The sequence below is a fragment of the Rhamphochromis longiceps genome, linkage group LG15 (genome assembly GCF_057381845.1).
Source record: "Rhamphochromis longiceps isolate RC_006_pf linkage group LG15, R_longiceps_female_GT1.1, whole genome shotgun sequence".
Lineage (NCBI taxonomy): Eukaryota > Metazoa > Chordata > Actinopteri > Cichliformes > Cichlidae > Rhamphochromis > Rhamphochromis longiceps.
The window spans coordinates 20,510,269-20,530,701 of NC_140571.1; the positions used below are offsets into that span (position 1 = coordinate 20,510,269).

The 20,433-nt window shown below is 39.8% G+C and overlaps 1 protein-coding gene across 1 annotated transcript in view; it reads left to right on the plus strand.

Annotated features, from left to right (window-relative positions):
• man1a1 (mannosidase, alpha, class 1A, member 1) overlaps positions 1-20,433 on the plus strand; it is a 170,053-nt gene that overhangs the window by 76,275 nt on the left and 73,345 nt on the right. The window contains exon 4 of the mRNA XM_085381419.1: positions 1,237-1,317. Within this exon, the coding sequence (XP_085237545.1) occupies positions 1,237-1,317 (81 nt within the window). The remainder of the gene's footprint in view (positions 1-1,236; positions 1,318-20,433) is intronic.

Sequence of the window (20,433 nt, forward strand, 5' to 3'; positions counted from 1 at the left end):
CCAGTCAGAGCAAACTAAAGAATGGTCCTGAAAGACTTCAGGAAGTGTCTTTTTTTTAATATCAGTTTTGCTCACTAAACACTAAAGCAACATCTTGGATGGCCTGCCCACAGGGGACCGTAATGTTGGACCGATAATCCTGTTAAAATGCTCCAAAATAGAAAGGAGAGGTGTGACTCCAGGCTGTTGACTACATTTGAGCACACCTGTCAGACAGAGTGTCCACTACCCAACTGGATGACATTTAACAGTCATGGGGAAATTACCTGCAGAGATCAAAGACATTTTTGTACCAAGCTGTAAACATACTGTGAGGGTTTCTGGATTGCTGCCCGGGAACAATATGTTTCAGATGGTTTGGAAAATTTGGTGCTGGTTCTCAACTAAAAACATTCGGTAGATCCCTTCTTTAATGTACCATCCTTAGCCATACACAAAGCATGGCTAACCCTAGTTATTCAAAACTTCTGAAACTTTTAGTGAGGGAATTTCCTTCTTCTTGGTCTATCAGAGATCACTTACCAGAGTCACCCCACCCCACCCCCAATCTGGGGAAACCGAGTTCTTCCCTTTTCTGAGCTTGCCTCGAATAGTTAACATGCCTTAACTCCTTTATAAAAACCTGCCACATACCTAATGTTGTGCATTCAAGGAGTGATGCATGGAAAGGAGCATGCAGCACACATGATTTGCTTCAGTATAAATGCTCCTTGTTATCGCATCATTACATATGTCAACCGGTGTAACAGTCCTCTTTTGTCCTTGGCCAATCGTGCTTGGCAAGTGGTCCTGCGCAAGTTTCCTGAATGTCCTCCCTGCACGAGTGAACCTGATCTCACAAGATTTCCACAACCCTACTCATGCGGCGTACTCGCACGCCTCCTGAGCAGATGCTTTCATGCAAACACTTTGTGGGATAAGCCACTTTCTCTTTCATTCATCCTGGCTCAGTTCTAACACACTCATTTGGCTACTCGGTCATTCGTAGCAGCGCGGAGAAACCTGGTATTCAAATTTATTCAGCTGTTTACAGCATCAGCCTGAAAATATCTGTCTAGACTATGAAAAGCTCACCTCTGTCTACTCCTCCCTGAGGCCAAGAAGAAGCCCAGGAACGTTTCAGTTTTGAGTTGTCTGCTTTCTTAACTCACTGTTTGTGGGAAAAGAAATGTGTATTCATGAGTAGTTAGCAGTTATATTTCGTCTCATATTTCTTTTCTTTTGTCTTTGCCGCAGAATGCAGAAGTGTCGGTGTTTGAGGTGAACATCAGATTTGTTGGAGGTCTGCTGTCCGCCTACTACTTGTCTGGAAAAGAGGTAAGTAGAGAAATAAACCTTCCTCTGTTTTGCTTTTATTTATTTATTTATTTATTTATTTATTTTTCCGCCACCTCTGCACTGAATGAAACTTCGGGGAGTCTTTGGGGAATCTCAGCCTGTAGTCTGATTGATGAAACAGATGGTAGAGTGGAGACTGAATGAATTAATGTTTTCATGTGCTCAAAATCTTTGGCATTGTCCCCTTTAATAGCTGGTACAGTTAGATGTCTCCCATATTGCAGGGTGAATTTAAGTTCTTTGTGAGTACCATTGCGCCGTCATCTAGTTTGATTGATTTGCTTCCAGCCTTTCTATGGGTGGAAGATTAACTTCTGTGTTGTTGTTCTTGGATCTTGTCTTCTGTAGCGCCTTTTGGCTATTAACAGTTCTGAAAGCTGTTGTATTATTAAAGAATTGAGCAGGGAATTTGCTTATAGACAAAAAACCTTTAGAGGAACTACTGCAGGGACCAGGGCCTGAATTAAGTTCTGGAGTCACCCCCTAATGTCCTTACTTTGGTGCTGGTACTTTAGGTTTGTGGCTTACACCACCAAAATTTGTGACCAGTCAGTCTTCTGCATTACCACAGCCTTCTGGACTTTACTGGAGACCAGTGGCATTCAGCAAATCATGATTAGAAATCTATGGGAGAATTCTGAAGTGCTAATGATGGTTGGCTATCTGCTTCCAGCGAGCCATCAACAGACAAAATGGGAAAACATATCAACCAATCTGGTTGTTATGCGGACACATGCGAACATTACAGCCTCACACTACTTTCAGCTGTGTGGTGGCAGCCATGACTATCTCCCCTTTATAGTTTAATAAACATACTTTGTTTTACTTTTTCTTTGCATATTAAATCCACAGTGCAAATTAGCGCAGCATTTGTTCAGTGTTCTGGTTGGATAAGCACAGATCCTGTCTGCAATGTTGTGAAACTATGTGCAAGTGTAGTAGAAGTGCAATTTTAATAAAAACCAACCAGATTTTACTGCTGTTTTTATGTCAGTGTGACCGAACGGCTTCAAAATAGCTGCCTGGAAGTAGAGCAGAGCGATATGACTAAAAATATTTATCACGATATACATTTGAAAATTTGCGATAACGATATAACTGACGATATAATTGACACTAGACAAAATACTTTACAACTCTACAACTTTATTAGTGCAAAAAAACAAAACAGAACATCAATGTATTTTCACTTAAACAAGAAGCTGTTTTTTATGTGCATTGAAGTTATATAAAAATGTAACAGTGCAAATGCAAATTCCTTGCTGACAGTTCAAGCGGTGCGGGTTTGTAGCTTAGCAAAGTCGTACTAAAACATCTGACAGATTTTCGAGCGCCGTGTACCACATAAAAAATTTTCGAGGTCAGTAAACACAACCAGAATTCATACATAAGGCACACGGGATAACATGCTCTACCAAAAATAGTGCTTTGTTGTGTATCTGACGGACGAAAGCTAAATCAGTTCCACACCACTGAAGTTGCAGCATTTTTACAAACCAGTTCTGGTTCATCCGTTTCATTCAATGATCCACTTTCGCCCTCCTCATTCTCCGTCGCTGCCATGCTTTTTCTGCCATGTGTGTATGAAAACAAAGGCACTGCACAGGCGCGTTTTACCCATATTCTATCGCGATATTTCATTTTCTTATCGTTGCCCAACATTATACCGGTATTACCGTGAACGGTATGATATGGCCCAGCCCTACCTGGAAGTATTTCAGAGATGGCTTCTGAATGGAAAGGCTTGCTTCAGGAACAAGTGAGCAAAATATAAGCCGAAATTGGCCAGCAGAGTATCTCACTCATGTTTACAGTGGCCTGAAAGGTGTAAGAGGCAGCATTATGCAGTTATTCAGCCTGACACAATTCTGTGAATGACTTTAAAGAGCTGCTATTTAACTCTGTTCCTATGCAGTGAGATTTATTAGCGACCTTTGCAGGAGTGGATATCAGCCAGATGGCAGAAAATGTAGGCTGATTTAAATCTCAGTTCAGTTGGGTTTCTTTATGTTCTAAAGTAATATTTCACAGACACCTGAACCATGTTTTCATTTAGTCGTTAACTTGTCTTTCACTTACTTTATTTAAGTTTGTCTCACAGTCTTTTTGGGGGGGGAAAGTTGCTGTGGCCTCTTTTAGATGAAGTTTTGGCTGTGCACAAAATTGGTTCAAGTTTGCCTTTGATGCTTTCTCCCAGATGGGCTCTGTAAGATGTTAAAGATCCTGCCAGTGAGGTTACTTTTCTTGAAAATGCGTGTTTTAACCCAAACCCTGAGATCTTCTTCCAAATCTAACCAAGTTGTTTTTGTTGCCAGACTGGAAACTTTTCTCACTTGTACAAAAACAAGGTTTAAAACAGCCATCCCTTTGTCATATGTCAGCAGACTCATTTCCCTCCTCTGTGCTGGTGTTTACATTGAAATGCACCCAGTCATGTGGTCTGAAGCAACTTTTACTTTCTTCTGTAGTAAAAGAGTGAAAGTCCAGGACACTTGGGGTCAGCGTTCTGCTTGAAAGGGAACTGAGCGGTGGTGTTCCCTCCACCCTCAGAGACTGAATATGTCCTGAAGTGTCTTAGTGCTGAAAAACTGTTTCTGCAACCTTGTTTTATGCAGGAAAAACAAGCGAGAAGGGAGATTCCTCAGGGCTTCTCACTTTACTCATAGTGCCAGACCTGTTGTGCTTGTGTGCATGTGTATAAATCTGCTCAGTGACAAGAGGCTGTGAAAATGACACCTGCTGGGTATTGCGCTACTCTGCCGATGCAGAAGTGGTGTCTTAAACTCAGTTTTTTCTTGATGCCATATCTCCTTTGTATCTTCAGCTTATGACGTTCAGTCTCTAAATGAATGATGAAGCCCCACTAAAGAACAGATAATTCTGCACATCATTACAGCCCCAAAAACCTGATACCAGCATAAGTATAGCCCATACCCCAAAGATCTTCACAGTTGATTTCTGTTTTTTAGACTGATCTCACCAAGTGGGATTTTCCTTTAAGTGGCTTTTTCATTACCGCTGACACTTCAGGAGTAATCAGTTCTTTACATGCAGGTATACACCTTAATCTACATCTTCATCTCGGCAGTGAATGAACGAGGCTTGTGAGGCTAAGCGCTTCTTTATTAGCAGAGGGAGGCGGTGTGGGCAGAAGTCAGACTGGAGAGCAAAACCCATTTCCAAGTTCAGTGAGCATTTCCATGCTTCACCACACACAGCAAATCTGGAGGAATATTTTTTTCTTACTTGTCAAGCGTTAGATGTATGGATCATGTCATAAAACTAAACAGTAAAACTAATAAGAACAGCGAGCGCTACTTAAAGAGTGCAAAGTGGTTACGTTGTAAGAAGACAATAGTTTAATCTTTCCTACTTTGAGTCCTAAAGCTGATAACAAAGTGGGCAGTATAATACTAATGACGGTATGAGCCTATGTGTGTGTCACCATAGTAAAGCTTTTGAATAACCATATGTGAGTCATTTTTTCTTTTTTTGTTGTTGTTTTTCTTTTTTTTTATTATCCCTTAGTCATAAAAAGGTGATTGGGTATTGTCGTCACCACACCGGGTGGGTGGGTGGACAGAGTGGACACTAAAATTTGTGGACACAAAAACTTGATAAATATGTCTCCAAGGATTTTCAAATGGATACCATAAGTGTATCTATAAAAAAATCTCAAATGAGGTTGAACCTTGGTGAACTTGGCCTCAAGGTCAGAGGTCAAGTTTTATTAACTCAAGAAGGAAGTAAGCTTTGATTTTCAAATATATATTATAGGCGCAACTACTAGAAGGGTCAGGGGTAGCGCTGGCGGCCGTCAGTACATTTTTTGCCCACACGCTATTTGTCTGTGGTGGATTTGGCTACAGTGTGGCTGTGGTTCAAGAGGTAGAGCACAGGGTCAGAGGTTTGATCCCCAGCTGCTCTGGTCTGCATGTAAAATGTGCTTTGGCCAGTAACTGAACTCTAAAATTGCCCCGATTCAGCCATTAGAGTATCAATGTGTGAGGTAGAAAATGTTTGAAGGCATTAAAAAAAAAAACTACCCCCCCCCTCATTTTTTTTTTTTAATGTTTTGAAAGCTGATAGCAAGCTTCCTGCATTAATCTTTATTGGCAGCCATAATAATGAGAAAATTTGAAGCTTTTGGTATCATCTGAACTGATTATCCTCTCAACATGAGCGAGACAGTGAATTGAAAACTGACCCCCCTCTTTCTCACTCACCATCACTCTTAGATCCATTTCTTTTATGAGTGTCGCTCAGTTCACCATCCTCTTCTATTTCATTGCTGCTACACAAGGTCCCATTCATTCACCTGAAGGTCAGGGTTCTCTCATGGATAGATGGACAACAGGTAGCCTTGGAGGACTGAAAGCGTGTGATAGTGAAGATGACTGAATGTGGGTAGTGGTGATGCTTTAAATGACCGTCGGTGTATGGTTGCAAAATTGCTGGGTAAAGCTGCTTTGCAGGCTTATGCTTTAAATAAACATGTTCAATTGCTCATAAATGTAAATGTCTAATCAGGCATCTAGCAGCAACTTCATTTAGTCATGGCAACATGGTTAAGATGGTGAAGTTCAAATGGAAAGGAAGTTCACGTGAGTGATTTTGAATGTAGCATGGATGTCAGAAACTGCTGATCTGCTGGGATTTTCCTGCACAACTATCTCCGGGGTTCAGAAACAGTCAGAAACAAGACACTCTAGACTGTCGCGGACTTTAACTCAAACAATCACTCATGGCAACCAAAGTTGGAGCATATCTGGATGCTCAACACATCGGACCTTGAAGCAGAAGACCACGACTGTTAGCTAAGAACAAGAAACTCAGGCTACAGTTCACATAGACTCACTAAAACTGGACAATAGACGATTGGAAAAATCTGATGTGACTCGATTTCATCTTTTGATCATCGATTGATCATCTCAAACTGGTTTCTGGCATGACAATGAGTTCACTGTACTCAAATGACTGTCACAGTCAAATCGCATAGAGCACCCGCCCTGTCAACATGGACCTAAATCTCGGAGGAATGTTTATTGAGTCTAAAAAGCAGTTTTTAGGGCAAAGAGGGTCAAACACAATACTAGCAAGGGTGCAAATCTAATAGAAAAAAGATGTGCTCCCTGCTACAAACAAGTTAAATTCCATCCCAAAGTAAACAAACATCTATATTGTCTTACAGGTGAAGTTTAAAGCAGAAGACAGAAGAATTTGTGTTTTTCATTTTCACAGTTGGTAGGATTACAGACCTTTAATTCTTCATTTTCACCTAGCGAGGTTTTCTAGACGAGTCACTGACAGGCTTAAACTCCCACTACCCACATCCAGGTACATTATGTGGAGAGATATTTTTATAACAACTGAACACTTGATAGACATTATGTAACTTCCAATTTAGAGTAGCCAAAGAAGATACTTTTTAAAGCGAGAGGCAGCCAGGTGAATACAGAAAATAATACTGTAGATAAGATCATGACCTTACAAAGCATTCCGCCTCTTGACTTTGTCTGCATTTTCTAGTGTTGTCGTCTGAATTGAAAATGAATTCATTAGAGATAGGAGACCTTGTCAACAGCCCACTCAGCATATTCAGAAATGATCCTTTCAATTAAACAAAACCTCCCTTAAATGCATCAAAGTGTTCGCTCTGACCAGTGCAGTTGTGTGTGAGGCCTTTTATTGGTATTTTAATGTATTAGTATTAAAAAAATGCTATAGAGTGTAGTGAACAGAGATGGGCACTAACGCGTAATCTGATTACTTTTTTCGAGTAACGAGTAAAGTAAGGGATTACAATTGCAAAACAGGTCAATAGATTAATGTTAGATTACTTTAAGCACACTGCGTTACTAAAACCATGATTTTTTTGCGAGAGTGTCTCATGACAAAGCGAGTGCGACGTTCGTGGCATCAGCTGTGTGCAGATCAACAATGGATAATATAACGAGTGCGGGAGAGAGTATGAGCGTGCAGCGTTTAAAGCGTGGAAGTACTAACCTTATGTTGAGTTTGATTCCATAAAAAGTGACAAAAACATTAGCATCCGCTCTTCACTGCGTGGGAAGAAAACCTCTTTTTACAGCGAAAAACCCCCTAAACGTGCCTGCCCCACTCCTGCTTTACAGGTGAAAATAGAGCAACAGGACCACTGAGTCTTTGATTTTATTTAGTTTCCGCTGTGTTTTACGTGCATCTATTTGAAAGAGTGAGTGCAAACACAAAAAACTATTTTATTTTATGTGCTGGAATGTGCAGAAAATGGGTTTAATGTTAAAATGTTAAACAAATTTCTTCCAGTCAGAGAATGTTGCATATAATTTAATGTTTGCTTGATGCATAAAGTTAAAAGATTAAAACTAATAAAATAAGTTATACAAAGAGACCTTCATTTGATTACATTTTATATGATGGATTATGCAGAAAAAGTAGAATTGGGCTGAAAGATCTATTGTTTTATTACCTATTTAGGGGATAAATAACGTTTTAAAAAGTAACTAAGTAACTAATTACTTTTGAAAATAAGTAATCAGTAAAGTAACAGGATTACTTTTTTGGGAAGTAATCAGTAATTAGTTACTGATTACTTTTTTCAAGTAACTTGACCAACACTGGTACTGACAACCTAGTGGTTGCTTTAATACATGTACGAATAAAATACAATGGTCATGTTTGAAGACTAGAGTGTATATTCAGACTTTTTACATAATGTCACACCATTATGTGACAAAACCGTTTTTTCTTCTGCTGCCTTTCAAGTATTTTACCAGTTTTTAATTCAGATGCAGTTCAGATCAAGCCACTAAACTTCTTACAGTATAGGACTGCATGTGGACATGCTTCTTCAACCCTTTTCAAACAAGTCCTGTTGACCGGTTGCAGAAATCCCTTCTCCACAGCAACTCAGATTGTCAGTTGTTGGGTCATCTAAACTGACACTGGTGAGAATTTTAAATGGATCGAGCTTTTGAAGTTTTTCACTTCTCAGTCTTGATCTTATGACCTCTGGACTCTTGCAAATGAGATTTTTAATCTCAAGAGTATTGTTGTGCCATGAAGTGAAGTTTAAGTTAATAAAAAAGTTCTAATGACCCTGAAACTAATGAGTGATCTTAGATAGCTGGCTAACCTTTGCTAATTAGAACTTACCACTGCAATAAAGAATATCCTGTCCTCCACCTCCCAAGCAGCAGAATTATTGACCCGTCTCTATTGAAAATACATGGAACGGATTCTCCAAGGGATAATGTGTAAATCTTCTTCAAAGTGGAGCTCTGGCAGGAACTTTGCTCCTGTTAGTGACTGAAATACTGCAGCAGCTGCTGTACACCTGCACATGTACAGAAATCTGTATTTTCATGTTTTAGGAAAGATTTTGAGAGTGCCTTTATTAGATGGTTACAGCTAGATGACAGGAAAGTAAAGGAGAAAGCGCCGGGAGGTGACAAGCAGGACATGGCCTGCAAAATTGAACCCAGGCTGCACAGCCTCTGTGCATGTGGTGTAAATTCCACCAGGTGAGCTGTAGGGTGTCTGATAATTGGCAGGGTTTTGCTGCATTCGTGTGGAGTGCCCAGCACTGGCCAGCATCCTGTAAAACCTTTTTTCTTCTTTTTGCCTTTCAAGGCTCCGTGACAAAAGAACTTGAATAAAATGAACTCAATACTCAAAAAAAATTAAATAACATGAAATAAAAATTAAAACAACCTTGCAAAGGCCTTCACCTGGAGATCTTAAGATGTTTTCATGTTGAGATGTTCATTGGGTGTTAAGGCTGAAGAGCCAAGAACACTCGAAAGGTCACTTTAAATGTTGAAATATCTTTTATATCAAAAAGCCTTAAATGGGAATAATTAGCTTCCCATTGTAGCTGCCGAAAACAATTAAAAGTTTAAATCTAAGGCCTGTTGGTGATTGAGCTTGGATGTGAAAACCAGTTTTTGAAAGTTTAGAAGATGAAAATAAATGAAGTGTAAGTTAAAGTCAGGTGTCATGTTTTAGGAGCATTCAACAGCTTTTATCCATTTTGGAGTCTTCGCCAGTCTCGACACCATCCTTCTTGAAAACAATCTGAACTGAAATGCATTTTGCAATTCTGCTTACAGCCTAAATTTTGGGGCAGTGGTGAGATTGTTGTCTTGACGAGTGTGATAAACCAGGAGAGAGTGGTAAAAAGTGCTAAAGATGGCCAGAAGGAGCAGATAGTAGAGCAGAGGGACTCTGTGTCTTTGGCTCTGACTCAGAAAGACTGACTCTTTGATGAAAATCTGATCAGAAAAGTACACCCGGTACTGCACCCTACTGGCAAGCTTTTAACGTCTCTGCCTGCATACAGATGTTAGGATGTGACTTCATCTACTGACGAAAGGGGGGAAAAAACAAAGTATAGAAAGGTGTGCAAAGTGTGCGGCTTCCAGTCATCTTCATAATCAAAGCTAAGTGCTTAACGTGGGGGAAAGACAAAGAAAGGACAGACTGAGTAAGAAATGTGAGCAGGTAAGCTGAGAGAGTGAGAGAACAGGAAGAAGGAAGCAGTGCATGAAGGAAGATATTGTCTGTGGGAGACCTGAAGGAAGTGTGGAAAGAGGTGATGATGGATGGAGGAACGAAACTGAAAGCAGTGATGGAAAAAGTTTGAAATAATACAAAATAGAAAATCAGGCAGCAGGTGCTGTGTCCCAGCTTCATCCACACGATAAAAGCAAAGAGAGGAATTTTGAATTGTAATGTGTAAAATTTAAATTACAGCACTGGAAGAATTAACACGTCCTCACTGTGAAAATCTAATTACATTTTGCATTATTCATTGTAAGAAGAGATTTTCATCCTCTTCAAACATTTATTCCACAGTGATTAGAATGAATTGAAGTGATGAATCCTGATTATGATGAAAACTAATCCCAATCTCCTTTAGTTGTGTCTGACAGAGTAATCTGATGATTGCAGGGATGAGTGTCCCAGCTGCTTACCTCATCCCTTAAACCAACACAGATTAAACTGAAAAATCCTGTCACATGATAACAAGCCTAGACACTCGACTCTCGGGTGTGTCATGTACCTCTTTTAAAGACAGATGCCAAAAATAATCATATTTATCTAAAAGTAATGTAAAAAAAATGATCCTGTTGTCTTTGCAGCTTTGCTTGTAGAAGACAGAGCATCCACACACTCACGTGATATTCAAATGTAATGGTGCAGAATGGGACCAAACTATCCTGACATTGACAGTATAGGTGGTGTTAGGAAATAGGGCCTTAGTAATGGTTAAAAAAGGGGGTATGTGTAGTTGACGATTTAGTGTTGCTGTATTATCATTTCAAGGTATCAAAAATGGGAAGCATCATGGTCATAGTGTGCAGGTATTGGTGGTTGCTTCAGTTGCTTGCCTCTGAAGTTAAGAGAAGTCAAGAGGAGCCCCTTTGCTCTTCCACCAGCAGGCTTTTCATTCGATATTGCTAAAGGTCTCTGGTCTCCATGTTGCCGCTTGTCACTTCCTGTGTGGACATCCCTTAAAGTAGGGATTATACATGGTTGGACATCTACAGAAACAGGTGAATAGTCTCTCCTGTTTTAGTTGTTTCAGTCTGACAGAAAGGGGCATACATAGTTGGTGCTAGAGCAGGGCGATATGGCCAAAAATATTTATCACGATATATATTTGAAAATTTGCGATAACGATATAACTGACGATATAATTGATGCGAGACAAAATACAACTCCACAACATTACTAGCGCAAAAAGACAACCTTCCATTTATTTTCACTTCAACAAGAAGCTGGTTTTTATGTACATTAAAGCTTTATAAAAATGTAACCGTGCAAATGCAAATTCCTTGCTGAAAGTTTAACCAAAAGGCATTTCCAGTAGAAATGTGCTGACATATCCTGAGCATAACCATGTATAATATCCACTGAAGTTAAAAAGAGGTGCTTTGCAACATTAAACTGCAGTGTGCAGTACATATTTTTTGGACCATAAGGTGCACGGGATTATAAGGCACATTAAGAAAAACAAAGCAGTCAGATAAATCAAACTTTATTAAACTCATTCTTCTTGCTTCCTCCACTTCTGTACCATTGATTCATTAATGTTGAATTCTCTGGCAGCTGCTCTATTCCCATGTTGTTGCAGTATATTAATGACTAACCTCGTATTGTGGATGGATTATCTCAGTTGTTCTCCTGACTGAAGTTTGGTCCGTTTACAGCATCCTGCCATGCGATTGCATTTGTCTCTAACCATGAAGAACCTTCACGTTAACTTTTATAAGTGGAAAAGTGTTAGTGTTCGTCCTCCAGCTTCACTGTTTATGTTATGCTAACATAGCTGTGTCGCTAGCGATCACGTAGCACATCATTATATACCAGCTAGCCCAACTTCAGTAACCCTACAAACGTCACTGCTGTTTAGTTTCCTGTCTTCATTTATGTTGGAAGTGATAGCAGAGATGTACGTTTGAATTTTTTCAGAAATCTCTCAGTCAGAACATGCTATATCATGCTTAGGTAACTAGCGAAACTAGCAAGCTAACTTCCGCTAGCTTCCTGCTAACTTCTAACTCCGTTAAATGTAATAAATTTTGTTTTAATGGATGCCTGGAAGCTAAACTTCATAGTTACACCTGGTAAAGCAGCAATGCTGATCGTTTTACTAAAGATGAAAGAATTTAGACAGTTTTTAACTCTAAGTGATGCTGCAGTGTTGTTTGACCTGAAGCATACAGAGTTTAGGACCCAGATTACTCCCAGATTTAAGAGCATCTTAGTCCGACAAATACGACAATAACGACGGCCGCTTGCATGTTCTGCAAAAAAAATGTGCTTTGTTGTGTATCTGATGGACAAACACCAAACCAGTTCCACATCACTGAAGTTGCACCATTTTTACAAACCAATTCTGGTTCATCTGTTTCACTCAACAATCGGCCATGTGCGTATGAAAACAAAGGCACTGCGCATGCGCGTTTTTACTCCCATTCTATCGCGATATTTTATTTTCCTATCGTTGCCTAACATTATACCGATATTACCGTGAACGGTATAATATGGCCCAGCCCTAGTTGGTGCATTATAGGGTATTGTCTTTGCATATGTCCACATGGAGCCTCTCTCTTGGTCTAATAACAAAAGTTATGTCAATCGGCTACAATTGTTGGAATAGTGTGGAAGCTACACTGTTAATCGTACCCATGTGAGAATAATGCTTCTTTCAGCTGCTTCCTTATTCACACACCAGGCGGCACACTGTGGTACTGGATGGTCGACCCCAAAGGAATTTGTGTCTCCTTCCGGTCTCAAACCAGAGCTCTTCGGTGCGTTGGGCAAACTTGCAAAGCATTGAGTGCATTTTCATCCTGTGTCTGTACTCGGGCCTCGCTCTGCCCTAAACCTAACTGAGTAGTATTTCCAGCTGTGTAAAAGCATCTCAACTAGACACTGCTGTTGTGTTCTCATAGGAAAAGGAACAGTTTTAGATAACATCCTGTCAAAAATAAACACTTCTAACTGCTTAAAAGCTTCTCACCCAGATGATCTTAATCTCAATTATGAGATATATGAGTGGGTATTTGTGACAGGGTTCTACTTAGTGCTGCTTTCTTATAACTTAGCCATTTGTCTGGAGAAGCATTAGCTGTCTGGCCTCCCCCCCTGCATTATTGAAAGCACTTGATTGTTTCATGGATCTCAATGGCATCGAACAACAGAAATTAGCTGAACATTGGGTTCCTCTTGCCAGGCCTTGATTCATTTCCTGAAAGGTTTTATTGTCACTGATTGATCCGATGGCACAAGAAGCTGGGCGGCCTGGCTTGGGATAGCACAAAACGCCTTTGCCAATTCCTTCAACTAAATTATAGGTCTCCATTAAGATAAGTTTTCCCCAAGTATATTCACAAATTTTAGCAACACTCTAATCTCCAGTCTTTCACTCTGATACTCAGCCTTTGTGATCCAATCAAACAGTTAAAGCTGCTTGAAATAGCCTGTGAGTGAGCTGAAATCAGGCTCCTTGGCGCTTTTATTAATAATTTTCAGTAAGCCTTGCCCATATTTCAGAGTCATTAAATAATACTAGCATTACTCTCATGCAGACTGTGAAATCAGTTACAAAATCACTATTACCAGGTTATTGCTTAACATAATTTGTTTGGTTTGTCACTTTTCTATCTCTGTTATTTAGGTAGAAACCAGGTTTACACAAGTCAGGATTAATCTTTATCTTATAATTCTTGCAGGACTACATAGAAATACACACAATGTTTATCCTTAATAATATGTTAAGTCAATATGAAGAAATGTGGACTGCCTCAACAGAGAACAGGCATGTTCACTTCCTGCATTTAAACACTGCGCCTCATGATGACAAGTACAAGAGTCTATAAGTGCTGTTTTGCTTATAATAACATTTCTCCCAGCCAGTAGCTGACAGTCAGTCGTTCTAATATGACATGAATGCAGCATTACACAGAAAATAGAAACGAGGCAAGATCAAGGCAGAGAAACGAGGAGGCACTCTGAAAGAGGCTCAAAGAGGAGTTGGCAGTCCCTAAGCTAAAGTTGAGAAACAGCAGGAAGTCTAGATGTGCACTTTTTTTTATGTTATTCGGACATATGGCTGACAAGGCGGTAATTTGAATAGCTGCTTCCTTAAAAAAAAAAAAAAGGAAAAAAAAAGATTTTTGTGGCTTCTTTCATTTTTTTTTTCAAATTTTCTTAAAAAAAAACCCATCTTCCAAGCAGCTTCTTCACAGATGTTAGCCCAGCAAATAAAGAACAGAAGCAAATAAAAACAGCTGTAATTACTATGCTTACCTCTGTGCTAGCCCTTATTAGCCCTGGGCTTGGAACACTCATGTGACTTGTAATAGCAGATAGTTTATCCCAAAGTCCGACTCGTGGTGGGCAACAAAGCAATTGAATGTTTATTGCATAAGCAGAATTAAACTAGATGTCTGCCATCAGCAATCTTAAAATGTTCATTCAAGGCTGTATTGTTGAAGCATGACTCATAATCCAGCATTTAATGACATCCCTGGGTTAATAATAACAAATAAAATTAGGGATGTGTTTTTAATCTGGGGTTTAGGTTAGTGCATGGCTAAGCAGTACAAGTTTTTCATTGACATATTAAAATCAAAATATTATCAGAGTTTGCTCATACACTCCACCTTCTTGGGTTTTTAACTCCAGACTCCCTCTGGCATTTCTTTATATTGTAATGTTCCCTTATAATATATAATGTAATCAACTGATATGTGTCCAGTCATTTCCCTCATTTAGTACCAATGAGGATGTGCTCGGCTGCGGCAAATCTACTTTTCTGGTTGTTGGATGGAGAGAGAGTCATGTCCAAACAGAGGTCCTGTGTTAAAAACAACAAATGAGATGATGATGTGAAGGTGTGGAGATAAAAAGAATGTGCTCCTGCTGTTAGCCAGAGGCTCAGACAATGAGAAATACATCCGAAGAAGAAGAAGAGCAAATATAGTTACGATAGGTGGCTGGCGTGAGAAAATAGAGGAAGGATGATTGTTTGGGACCAGGAATGAGACGGGAAGCTGCAGATAACAGGCTGTTTTGTTTTTGTTTGTTGTTTTTTATTTTAATCTAGTTATTCAGGAAGTACAGTAGTCAAAAAACCTCTGTGTTCACTTGGATTTTCCTGACCTATAACATGTCTGCTGATTTCCAGCTCCATATTTTTATTGTTGGAACCCATTAGATTAGCTTTGTACAATCCACAGATCAAAATAATCCTTATTTGTCTTATACTGAGCCTTTGTGCTGCCTCAGTCTTTATCCTCTGTTTGAAACAAGCAGCTTATATGATAAGTTTATGGTGCTTTTGTCTATACTTAAGTCATTTTATCTAAAGTTCGGAGTCTAGTGTATCAGGGGCAGTCTTGCCCATGGATACTTTGCCACATGAACAGGAGGAGCTAAGGATTAATCCACGGGCCTTCTGATTGGTAGATGACCTGCTCTACCACCTGACCCATAACCAGCCCAATCATCACAATGCATCCATCACTATATGAGGCAAAGAATGATGCTGCATGAATGTGTGTGTGTGGGTTACAGTGACTTTAGATGTACAAAAAAACACCAGTCCTTGGTAATAGAATATACAGTACATATCAGTAAATATGGAAAATCACAGTAGGTCCCCTTTAAGGTCATATCGGATTGTTTAACCCACTTAAAGCCTTTGATTAAAAAAAATGAAAAAATGAATCAGACAGAAGATGAAGCCAAATGGAGTGATCGAACATAGACGGCGGAGAAAAACTCAATTTATGGATTGAACTGGAAGCAACGTGGATACCTACAGACAGGAGCGCACATGCGCGCACTCACACACACACACACACGTAACAAAGCCAAAGCAATCCACATTGATAGACCGCCTCCTGAGACTGTGACTTCCCATCAGACTCCCATCGAGCGTGACACACAAACACACACACCCACTACCACAGCTTTCCATTTACCTCATCTCACTTCATTGTGCTGCCACAAAACAGAAGGAAGAGAGAGATAGAAAGCTGGCTGGATATCATTTTATTTCACATTTCATTCAATCAGTGTTTTATTTTTGTTGTGTGTTCAGTAAGGCTCTTAAACAGTCAAGGTTCAGGTTTGATTTCCATTGGGACCTGCGATTCTAAAAATACTGGCAGGCATGGCACAGTAGGGCACTGTACCTAGACTTAAAAGCATCCAATAAATGGTGAAACCTTGTGTAATTGCTATGAATGTGAAAGTGTAGGGCTCTTGTCTAAATGGATCCATGAAACCCTGCAAAAAAGCACCCCGTTTTATATCTGCATTTGTCTGTTTTTTATGTATTTATTCATTTTTAAAAAATGTAAATATAAAGAGATTCGTAGGCACTGAGGAAGTTTGATTCAGTTTATTAAAAACTATTTTGTGTATGTGTTTTCATCCCCATGTTCAGACCGTGTTGGGTATTGAGGGTTCATTTTAAAGTTGTAAGACATCATATGACTGGATTATGTGAATCTGAATAGGTTTTGTTGTTAATACAGTAACACCTATTTGTAAAGCTCACCAGCTACACAAGCCATTAAAACCCTGACTGCTGGAGTATTTTTTAAGAACTGCAGCTTATGAGCCTGAGAGGTTTCAGTATATTCAAAGATTCCTAACAAACTGTATAGATTTTTAGAGAGTGCCAGGTTAAACCAGTTGAACTTAAATTCTTTTTTATTATTTTAGCCCATAAGCCATTTCCCCAGTTCTCTGCCAGTCTACTGCAATCTCTCCAGATATCATTACAACAACTATGATGGTTATTTTGTAAGCAACGTTTAGTTCAAACTCCTCATGTGAAGAAAAATGTAAAATGGAGCAGACTGGCTGATGGACGTAACCAAAATTCATCCTGCTGTTGGTCCTTTAGCTTACCTGTTGCTCTGCAGGTGACAGAGGTCACAACTAGGGCTGCTCAATTAATCGAATTTTAATCACGATTACGATCTGGGCTTTCAACGATCATTAAAAATGACTGAGCCGATTATTAGCCCCTCCCTAATTTATCCGCGACACCTTAAAGGCCGGTCCGTGAAAATATTGTCGGGCATAAACCGGTCCGTGGCGCAAAAAAGGTTGGAGACCGCTGATTAAGAGGACCCGAGGGAAGCTCGGAAAGCTAAGCAGAAGTTATTTGGAGAGTGACTGCCGTTGGTTGAAAAGAGAGTTTAAAAAAAAAAACTTCAGTGGTGTTGCACACTATTTTATATTATTTTTTAAAGTCATTGTTAACCCTTTAAAGCCGGTCAGAGCAGCACGCTCCGTTTTGCGTAACTATTTTTAAATCCCTGTAGAACCTGAACCGTGTAAGCTAGCGCAATAATTTGTTTTGCATATGAAACCGGAGGAGTTGTACTTACATCTTATGCCATCAGCTTGTCCTCGGTCACGGTTTCGTTCCACATATAGCTTTGCAAAAATTGCATAAAAAGCGCTTGCAGGAACAAAAACATAATATTCCAGAAACACGCTTTGCCGATCCGATCAGCTGTTCGTAACACTTCCCACAGTGAAATGATGCACATGCTGTTTTCTTTGCAAATTTGCATCATAGGATTGTTTTTTGTTTTTCCTGCAGTATATAAAAATTGGTGTATCTCCAAAATAAAACTATGAAGACACTCAAAATAAATTTCCTGTGGTGGGAAACTATTTTTTGCAACTTTATTGTATTTAAAGTTTTGAGGGATAAACCTCTTAAATTTCTCCAAGTAGAAATATATGTAAACAAAACAAAAGCGATTTTCAATTTTTTTTGTAGTTTATTGCACTTTTTTGCAATTTATGTAATTACTATGGACTTAATGCATACATATTATTAAAATATGGGCTATAACAGTTGTATTGATGTATAGCAACTTGAAATGCTCCCACAAATGGCACTACAGCATGTAAAAAAAATAATATAAGCTCTGGTGGACTTGGTTCTATAGTAGGTCTTAAAGGGTTAAATAAATATCGTCAAATAATCGTGATCTCAATTTCAGTGAAAATAATCGTGATTATCATTTTTGCCATAATCGAGCAGCCCTAGTCACAACAAACACAAAACTTCTTTTGTAGTATGCTGTAACTGTTAAAAACAATAAGAACCCCTATCATCATCCTGCTGAACTCAAGTGCATCCCCATAACATCAACACTGGTTGAATTCCCACAACTCCCCTTTTTGTGTAGCCAAAAACCAGCCGACTCCACACAAACAGTGGGGGACCACAGGTAGTGCATTAGTTTGACACACCGCACTGATCAGCCTTTGAATGTCAATAAGTAGAAGATAATTGTTGTTCAGTTTTGAAAATGATCTTGTGTGTGTCCAATCCCAGAGAGAATTAGCCTCGTGGTGCTGCTCTGCTCCATCAGAGGTACTTCTCAGGTGGTTGAATTGGTTTGGAAATCATCTCTCAAACCATCTGATATGACAAGAGAGAATATTTTGTCCAATAACTCCCTCCAAAAGATGGCAGTCTGTGACATTTACAGCCAATTCGTTATTTTGATGGGCACACGTGCAGTATATAAAGAAAGATGTAGACGTATGATCACTACCTGACTCTGGTACACACAGAAGCAGGCAGGGACAAGCTCATTGACACAAAGCCACCCAGGGTGTAATCCCATCTCTGACCTCTCGCTGTGCAGGTCAGCACACAGCGCTATTGACCACTGACAGGTGAGACATCCACAACACACACAAACACACACACACGCACACACAGGGTAATACATTGTGTTGGGCGGAGCTGGCAGACAGCTTCTATCTTCTGTCCTCAGGAAATCCATTTCACTCACTGAGAAAATTGGCTTTGCTGGAGGGGACGGAAAGAGAAAAACAGCTCCCCCCTCATCCCTTTCCCCTTTTGGCCATCTCTACTTTCCTCCCAAGTAAAGCCCCTTACATATCTACACACATTCACACACATACACAGCCGAGTAAAGGTTATTCACCAAGCGTAGAGAATGGATATTCTTCTGGATATCTATCTTAATCTCTTTTTAGACCGGTCTAATCTGCGCTGAGGAAAGACAGCAGGGCTACAGTTGGAGAGAGAAGGATTGAGGACAGAGGAAGGGAAGGAGAGGTGTCAAACTAGCGTGATACACTATTTTGTGTCCATTTCCATAGTAACCCTAGTTGACTTGTTCTTTTTCTCAATCAGATTAATCTCTTTAATTATTGTTGTTATTTGCAAACCTGTGAATCATGAGGCAAGAGTGTTAAAGGTTTACCTGTCAAACACCCACCTAACATTTACCGCTGCTGTTTTTTTTTTTTTTTTTTTTAGATGTTTTCAACTCTGTAGTTGTACCAACCAAACCATTTTTATCATGTAATGTTAGGTAGACAATTTAACCAGTAATCATAGGAAGTTTACAGGTAATTTGTTTTAGATTGAGTTTTTATGGTTGTATCATTGAACGTGCACATTACAACACTTGGAAATAACTGCTGTGGTAACCGGCAACAATGTTATTTTTAGATCAATTTGAACCACTTACCTTTGAATTTATGGCCAATTTATCTGGAGTGTGGTGTACTTATAAGGGAGCACGTCAACAGTAGTATACAGTGGGGCAAAAAAGTATTTAGTCAGCCACCGATTGTGCAAGTTCCCCCACCTAAAATGATGACAGAGGTCAGTAATTTGCACCAGAGGTACACTTCAACTGTGAGAGACAGAATGTGAAAAAGAAAATCCATGAATCCACATGGTAGGATTTGTAAAGAATTTATTCGTAAATCAGGGTGGAAAATAAGTATTTGGTCAATAACAAAAATACAACTCAATACTTTGTAACATAACCTTTGTTGGCAATAACAGAGGTCAAACGTTTACTATAGGTCTTTACCAGGTTTGCACACACAGTAGCTGGTATTTTGGCCCATTCCTCCATGCAGATCTTCTCGAGAGCAGTGATGTTTTGGGGCTGTCGCCGAGCAACATGGACTTTCAACTCCCGCCACAGATTTTCTATGGAGTTGAGGTCTGGAGACTGGCTAGGCCACTCCAGGACTTTCAAATGCTTCTTACGGAGCCACTCCTTTGTTGCCCGGGCGGTGTGTTTTGGATCATTGTCATGTTGGAAGACCCAGCCTCGTTTCATCTTCAAAGTTCTCACTGATGGAAGGAGGTTTTGGCTCAAAATCTCACGATACATGGCCCCATTCATTCTGTCCTTAACACGGATCAGTCGTCCTGTCCCCTTGGCAGAAAAACAGCCCCATAGCATGATGTTTCCACCCCCATGCTTCACAGTAGGTATGGTGTTCTTGGGATGCAACTCAGTATTCTTCTTCCTCCAAACACGACGAGTTGAGTTTATACCAAAAAGTTCTACTTTGGTTTCATCTGACCACATGACATTCTCCCAATCCTCTGCTGTATCATCCATGTGCTCTCTGGCAAACTTCAGACGGGCCTGGACATGCACTGGCTTCAGCAGCGGAACACGTCTGGCACTGCGGGATTTGATTCCCTGCCGTTGTAGTGTGTTACTGATGGTGACCTTTGTTACTTTGGTCCCAGCTCTCTGC